This window comes from Macrobrachium rosenbergii, chromosome 52 (genome assembly GCF_040412425.1).
Source record: "Macrobrachium rosenbergii isolate ZJJX-2024 chromosome 52, ASM4041242v1, whole genome shotgun sequence".
In the NCBI taxonomy this organism is placed as follows: domain Eukaryota; kingdom Metazoa; phylum Arthropoda; class Malacostraca; order Decapoda; family Palaemonidae; genus Macrobrachium; species Macrobrachium rosenbergii.
The window spans coordinates 36,653,598-36,662,247 of record NC_089792.1 but is presented as its reverse complement, the minus strand read 5'-3'; the positions used below and the strand labels follow the sequence as shown (position 1 = coordinate 36,662,247).

Genomic DNA, 8,650 nt, shown 5'->3' with positions numbered 1-8,650 from the left:
ACCTGACCGCTCTCTTTTTGGTGAAAAAAAAATTAAATTTCCATTTTATTTTTTCACCAAAAAGAGAGTGGTGATGCCCAAGGGCTGAGGGCTTTCTGGCAAAGGTCCTTTTTCCATGTCCTTGAAAGACTTCTTGAAAAATGCTTTTATGGTGGCAAGCAAAAGAATTTTGAATAGATTTGGGCCCTTGGTTTCTTGACTTGATGGTGTAAGCTGTGCTTTGCTGAGAATGAGGAATTCGTCTAAGTTCTGGTAGAAATACAACAGGGAATTCCTGCAGGAGAAGTTGTAGGTCAGTTACACGTACTAAAGAGATCGACATCTATCTGGTACTGGTGGTGAGTTTTGCCACCTGAAAGGAAGCTGGGTCCAGGAGGCTGTGCTAAGCAATGTCCACCAGGAAGCACAAGTGTCCAAGGAGGTCATTGCCAAGCAAGGGCGTCTGAATGTCAGGAACAATGAAGCCCCACCAGTATTTCTCCCCTAGCAGATGAATGGTGAGACTTTTGAGGCTGTATAATGGCACAGGGCATTGTCTGGGAAGCCTTTAGCAGCCCTCTGCCATTATGAACAGTATTGAACGGAATGTGCTACGTCTACAAGGTATTTCTTGCCAAATGCATGACTGGAACCTGGTGGAGAGGAAGCCTGCTGGAATTGTGGCAAACTTTGAAAGAGGAGGACGCAGAAATTGACAATATAGAACTTTTACATAATCACAAGTTGGTGTTGCCGAGTGTTCTATCTGTATTGCTATTAATTATTGTGATAATGAGTGTTGCCATTTTTCTGAGGTGCAAATCTTTATGTTGTTTCAAGACGAAGTAATCTCCAAGCATTGAAATGACAGTGACAAATGAAGCTGCAAAGTAAATGTGGAATAAGCATGATTTGTGTTGAGGTCGACACAAGGTGGTGGCCGAGCCCTGTTTCTATAAATATGTGTCACTATGTGAAAACATTGTGTTCAGCGCATTCCAGCGCATAGGTGAATGCATGGTTGTCTGCAGAGCTCAGCATTGAGTGCCCGAATGAAAATCACCTTGGATACAGCCCTGGGAACAGAAGTGTCCATCAGCATTTTGTCTCGAATGTTCTAGAAGCTCTGTCCTGTTCAGATCCAGATATGGGTCTGTTGTGAAGAAGGTGTTCGTACATTTTTTCGGTAATGAGAAGCAGCCTGTAGGATAAGTGTTGAGAGCTTATGCGAAAAGCCACATATTTGATTTGGAGGAGCCAAGTGAGACGGGCTCTCTTGGACCAAAATCCTTGCTGTGAAGATGAGTGTTAAAGACAAATAATAACATTTTATTGGCCTGTCATTTATTATCATTTCTTATAATTTATTTTATGGTGCTGTGGAGAGTCACAGACTCCACTCTTTAAAAAAGGGGAATTTACGGGACAAAATTTTCACCCGATATAGTGTAATTGAGCCTAAATTTCACACATGCTACCAGGTTTCAGAAAGTCTACCCTGATTTTTCTGATAATTTAGGGTGTCTACTATAAAAACCAACATAGTAACTTAGGGTACATTTCATGCATACGGGAACCTCCCAGCCATGCATTAATTCCCAGTCTGAGAAGGAAATGGTATTTTTAAGTTTTTGTACAATTATGTCTTATAAAAAAGAGGTTATTTTTATTAAGATAATGCCCGTGACTTTCTGTTTGATGGGTATTTTATGCAAAGCTTGAGCAAAAAGCCACACATGAACTTTTTCATATATTAATGATTAGCTTTTAACGTTATCTGTTCTGACGTAAAGGTACAGCCATTCAACACTTACATCGACATTACTTAATGCAATTGCAACATATGATTAAAGTTATTACATAATATATGTTTTGCTTATTAAGATGACTACAAAAGTAAGATGGAAAACTGGAAGATTAATACGATTTGGAAAAGATAGAAGAGCAAAGGAGTTACACAAAATGGAGGGGGTAAACTACCAACCCTTCAAAAGCTGAAAAAGATTCTGATGGCCAAAGAACGTTATCATTGTCTGAGATCTGAAAAATATACTGGGAAAGATAAGCGCCTGCCTGCCAAGGTTAATGACGGAAATTAGTTAAAACTAGAATTGCGGTCACTAGATTGATCAGTTACCTTGAAAAATCAGACTGGGTCGCAAAACATTTGTCAAAAACAACCATCAACCACAAGGATATATACCTGGCAAGTTTCACCTAAATTTGATTTAACCTGTGACCTTGAAAACAGTCAAGATGAGATATCTGTTAGGGAAGACAGTAAACTCCTGTCAAAGTACCTAATGCAAAAGTGCCAAGTTTCATCAAATCAGAGAAAAAATAATAGACTTTGAAATAAGATCTGGCCTATCCATATTACCAGTGACCTTGAAAAACAGGTCAAGAGAAATATCTGACCTTTCAGAAAAATAATCACCGATTCAAAAGGTACATGTATTGACTTTAAACAAAATCGAAAAAAGTAATATTTTGATCCTCAAATTGACATTTGACATATGAAAATGGGTCATAGGTGAAACCTCTTCTGCAAAAACTCTAGCAAACACCTAGTCGACAAGTTTCAACAAATTGTAAGAAAAAGAGAGAGGTGACCTGGTAATCGAAAATTGAAATGATACCGTCGACGCTCATTTTCGAATATTGACGGACAAAGCCAAATAATTCTCATGGCCTCTGAGGTTAAGAAGGTCGCTCCAAATTTTACACTCTCAGATTGATCCATGATCTTGAAACCAAAGACAAAAGTAACTGTGGTGAATGATTACATTTTCCCTAGGAACTTATTTTCCCTGTTTTGAAAAATAAAGGAAACAAATAATAATAATAATAATAATACCATCGACGATGTCAAATGGTAAATATCATTCTAAATTGAGAATATACAATTTATTTCTGATATTAAACTTTATTATAAGTTTTGTGTCTTATCTTTGTAACAAGTATATAGATCAATCTGTTGTTTAGTTAGTCTGCTATAATTGCATTTACATAATTCTTTGAGTTCGTTGGCGATCTGGCGATTAATCTACAACAAACAGTCTTTTGTTCAACAAATTCTATCATTTATATTTATATACAATTATTTATCCTGTATGTATGAGAACAGTAATGTAATGATAAAATTTTGATGAATTAAAACCCAGGACAAACGCAGCGAAAAACATAGTAAATAGAGTGTACATAGATGATTTTATAAGTAAACATTGTACGAAACTTGAATTTGTTGTTAACTGTTCTAGCAAGTTTTCTATAAAGAGCTAATTGGCTGAGCCCTACGATATAAGACAAAAGTTATTTTCCCGTTAACAGTGAAAATATTGCTTAGTTCTGGATATCAAAATGCGTATTGCACTCGAGTCACCGCCTCGCATGCAACTCGACTTTTAACCTACCGACTTACATTAGAACCCTTACAAAAATCTCCTACTTTCTAACTGTTATAGTCTATATTTACTTTGGCTTTGAAATGCAGCCTTCGTCAGTTTCATTCCTTACACAAAATTCATCATTTACAATTTTCCACACAGTATGCACAGTTTCCTTCTATCTTCAGCCCCAGAGTTGGAAATTGCTGATGAAGATCACACATTTAAAAACAGATAGTCCCCCATGTATATTTCGATACTAGTTTTCTTTAGTGGCGAAGTTATTTCGTTTTCTTTTAATTCTGTCTTTCCTTTACTTTCACTGAAAAGCAAACCTGGGTTGCAATCGTTTCTGTGTTTGGGCAGAATCCAGAGAGCCACATCAGGCCTCCCTAACCACTTCATCACCTTATCTCTTTTACTGACCACCTCAAGGCAGGGACCTGTGCTGGCTGGCTAGCACAAGACCTGGTGAATCTATCTTTTTTTTTTTCTTTTTACCGCATTTCAGGCCTACCGTTTCGTGTTCATGAATTGTACATCAGTTTGAGAACAGCTTTAGATCTGGAATTCTTGATACTAGGTCATATTATTATTATTATTATTATTATTACAAACTTTAATGTAGTGGTGCTGTGAATACTTAATGTGCTACGTAATTCAATTTCCATAGGCCTATGCTTGAGAAACAATCAATTATTATGGACATAAGAACAGCCACGGTATTTTTCTAAATATATTGTGCTAATTTATGGTAAATATCAAATATAGTTCGTCATTCAATCACTGTAGAGGGTCTAGTGGTCTATTTTGCAGTAATGTTATGGCCTCCTCTAGGAGCAGAAACCAGCGCTGACATATGACCGCTTGTTACAACCTCCCACGGCAACTCAATTTAAAGAACGAAGAGCTTCCCGTCAGTTGCACAACCCCGCAAGCTTTGCATATCCTAGTAACAAAGGACTGACTGCTTGAGAATAATCTGGCATCACAGCTATCAGGGTCACCGACGCCAATGAAAATACAGATCTAGCAGACATGTCAAGTTCGTAGACTTAATTTCTCCTGAACATTCCAAGAAGACTTGTACTGATTATCCCAACATTTTCAAACAACAGGCAAGTGTGATATGGATATTCACATAAATTTATTTATAGTCTCCGTGGCATATTGCTATTTTGTTGGTTAAGAAATCATTAAACTCATTATGCCAAATTTCTCTTGATAAATCTGGAGATACGCCGTTACCCTGCTACGCACCTTCTCTGTGTCTCATATTTGTGAAAATTTTATGCAATACATACACACACACACACACACACACACACACACACATATATATATATATATATATATATATATATATACTGTATATATATAATGTTACAAAAGTCCTTTTGATCGTTTGCATTTTGCTTTTCCCTTCTTGGTATTTCAATATAACGTAACATAACGTGAAAGAAGCACTAGACGTTTTTGTGAAGTTCATTTGACGTTTTCCCACACCTTGCCCTTTCCAATAATGAGGAGGTAAATTCATGACTACCCAGAGTTGTTAACAATCTCGTTCCGATATTGTTAAACAGTCCCCAGCCAATTTTTCACTTTATTATAGACGATATGTTGATAACACATAGTGAGATGTTTCTGGACCATATTAATAATCAACACCAAAATACGGAATCAATCAAGAAAAAAGAAACAACAACTCTTTACCTTTTTAAGATATCAGTGTAAGCAGATACAATGGTGAATTTACTACATCTGTGTATAGGAAAAAGACATAGGCTACACTGGACTCGCTAACAACTTCTATAGTTCATGCTTTAAGAACTTTAAACTGAATTCCACATACACGTTGTAAAGACGTGTTCTTTACCCATTAATTACGATCATGTATCGCACATATCAATTCAGCAAGAATCTCATGTATATATTTGTAAGCAGAATTTCCTGGCCTTTTCGCCAATATATATTTTATCACGTTATATCTCTTGTTATTGTTATATGATTGACTATTAACAAACACAAATTGCTCTCACTCAGCGTGCAGGTCACAGAGACCCGGGGTCAGGCACCACGTTTCCATCCGCACACTGCTATGTATGCCTTATGCTCAGGTAATACATCAATCAGTACCCAGTTCTGTCTTCACTGACCTCACAACTGGTGACCCCGGAGTGACGGTAAGCACAGCGGTTTTGGCTTCGCCATTAATGGACTCACTACAGCCACTTTACATTCAGAGAGCCTTTAACAGAACCATACGACAACAAAGTCTAGACCTCTGAAACCTTCTTCCTCGGAGAACACCCACCACTAACGGACTAATCACTGCATACCTTCTTCAGGTACATTCTGGCGTTCTCAAATGGTTTGGCCCTGCCATTTACGATTCACGTCGATCGTATTCAGAAGTCATTAACGGAACCACATGGCATATAGTTTTGACTTCTGACAAGCCCCAGACCCATTAACGAGTCAAAATGTCAAACACTGAGGTAGAAAGCCGTTCCGATGACACACAGATCCTCTGCATCTCCCTCCTGTCTTTGAAGGCAGCAATAACCCAGGCAATGAAACTGCCACCGTTCTTGTGGCAAAATACCTCATCCTGGTTCCTGCTGGCAGATGTCCATTTCCATGTAGCTAAAATCACGGACGAGGAAACCAAAGCGGACATCACCATGACAACGCTGCCAGAGGAGGTCATCAACAGAATCACCCCATGGTTGGACTTGCAGCCGGGCAAAGTCAAGTGCGAAGACCTGTGAAAGAGACTCATTGACACGTACTCCATGCCCGTCCCAGAGAGAACCCAACTCGCCCTTGACCTGATGAACCAGCCCCTGGGGGACGCATCACCCAGGGACGCCTGGGATGAACTATGAGGCCTCCTGATGCTGCTGGGCTTCAACTCAGACAGACAGAGGAGGGAGATCAGCTTGTCGCAGGAAATATTCCTGCGGCGCCTTCCGCAGGAGGCGAGGGCACAAATCATGGAAGCAGGCGTGCTTGCAATGGACGAATTGGTGAGCCTCGCACACAAACTCCACGAGGCCACCAAGGCCTCCAAGCATGCTGAAACACCTGCAGCCTGGTAGCAGAAGAAGCCGAAGAGGGGGACACGAACGCTGTGTACAGGGAGAAGGCTCCACTGCAGCAGCAGAAGATGAGGACAAATCCAGCCTGGTTTTACTTCCATCGGAGGTTCGGAAAGGATGCCAAGAATTGCAGAGCCCCCTGTTCTTTCACAAAAAACTAGGAAGGCGGCCACCCATAGCAGCAGTGGCTGCAAACCTTAGAGAATCCCAGCCAGTAGGATTCTTCATCCTCGACGCCATATCGGGACGACAGATGCTGATAGACACGGGGGCTATGCAGTCAGTATTTCCGCCGTCGGGGGAGGACCACAACTGCACGTCTGGTGCTGCAACCGCACTAGTGGCTGCAGATGGAAGTCCCATCCGCTGCTACGGAACTAGGACCTGCAGAATATCCATCCTGGTTCATAAATATGAATGGACCTTCGTCATCGTGGATGTCAAGTTTTCCTTACTAGGCGCCGATTTCCTCGCACAACACGGAATGCCAGTGGATGGCGGCCGAAAATGCTTGCTGGATATTGGAACCTGCCACTCCTGACCGCTATCCGCCGGACCGGAAATGCCCGCTGTATGCTCCATCTCATCAAACAAATACAGCGCCCTCCTGCACAAATTCCCAGATGTCTTCAAACCAGAACTGCGTCAGGTGCCAGGTACCCAGGCCAAGCACGGCATCCATCACCACATCACCACCACAGGCCTGCCGACACTTGCCAAGTTCCGCCGCCTGCCGCCCAAGAAACTCCAGGATGCTAAACGAGCATTCGCCGAGATGGAAAGGATGGGTATCTGCAAAAAGGCATATAGTCCATGGGCGTTCCCCCCCCAACATGGTGAAGAAACCAGATGGTTCCTGGAGGCCTTGTGGGGACTATCATCAGCTGAACCTAGTGACAACACCAGACCACTATCCCCTCCCAAATATGCAGGACCTAACAGGAGCCCTGCATGGGGCCAAGATATTCACAAAAATGGATTTGCTCAAGTCCTATTTTCAGGTGCCAGTATATCTCGACGACGTTCCGAAGACAGCCATCATCACACCGTTCGGGACATATACCTTCTTGTACTCCACCTTCAGCCTCAGGAACGCCGGGGCCACATTCTAGTGCCTGATGGACAGCATCTTAGGGGACATACCTTTCTGCATCTGGTACGTGGACGACATCCTGATCTTCTTCAGGTCCCGGAGGAGCACCTGTGTCACGTCCAGGCTGTGCTAAAACGCCTTCAGGCAAACGGATTGGTCGTCAGATTTGACGAATGTACCTTCAGAGTGGAAAAGGCAGACTTCCTGGGACATGAGGTCCCTCCGACAGGTGTCCGCCCCATGGCCTCCAAGGTGGATGCAGTGAAGGATTTCCAACACCAAAAACGATCAAGTCCCCACAGGAGTTCCTCGGCATGGTCAACTACTACCGATGATTCGTGCCGGACATTGCCCACCTTATGTATCCCCTAACATGAATGCTGAAGGGGAAGCCAAAAGCACTGACTTGGGAAGTCCCGCAGCAAAAGGCGTTCGAACAGACGAAGGCAACCCTTGCCAAAGCCACCACCTTAACATATCAAGACCCCACCACCCCCCCTGAGACTAACCACTGACACCAGCAACACGCTTGCGGAGCCATGCTGGAGCAGATAGTAGATGGTTCCCCCCGCCCGCTTGCATTTTTTAGCCGAAGTTAAAGCTGCTAGAGACCCACTACAGTGCATTCGGCAGGGAACTGCTGGCAATCTACCAAGCCGTGCAGCACTTCATTCACCATCCTAACAGACCACAAGCCATTGGTACATGCGTTCACGAAGGCGGGAGACACATGGTTGGCAAGACAGCAACAGCACCTGGCTGCTATCTCCGAATTCGGGTGCACCATCAGTTACATCCCCAGCATGACGAACCTGGTAGCCAACGCCCTATCAAGGATTGAAATAAATTCAGTCCACCTGGGCATAGACTATGAAGACCTGGCAAAGGAACAGGCTGCAGACCCGGGAATGGCAGCTTACCACACGGCACTTACCACACTGAAGTGGGAAGATGTGCCAATAGGTGAATCTGGATCGACACTTCTCTGCTTCACCAGCACAGGCCGCCCACGCCCCTTGATACTTGCGTCATGAAGAAAGCAGGCGTTTGACGTCATCCACGGGCTTTCCCATCCATCAGGACGAACA

At 42.7% G+C, this 8,650-nt stretch overlaps 1 protein-coding gene across 1 annotated transcript; it reads left to right on the top strand.

Annotated features, from left to right (window-relative positions):
* The first annotated feature begins 7,031 nt into the window (after window positions 1-7,031).
* LOC136833965 (uncharacterized) lies at window positions 7,032-8,596 on the top strand. The gene is made up of 2 exons (XM_067096243.1): window positions 7,032-7,923; window positions 8,196-8,596. Exons 1-2 carry the CDS (start codon window positions 7,032-7,034, stop codon window positions 8,594-8,596), a joined length of 1,293 nt encoding a protein of 430 aa, XP_066952344.1.
* Window positions 8,597-8,650: the final 54 nt, after the last annotated feature.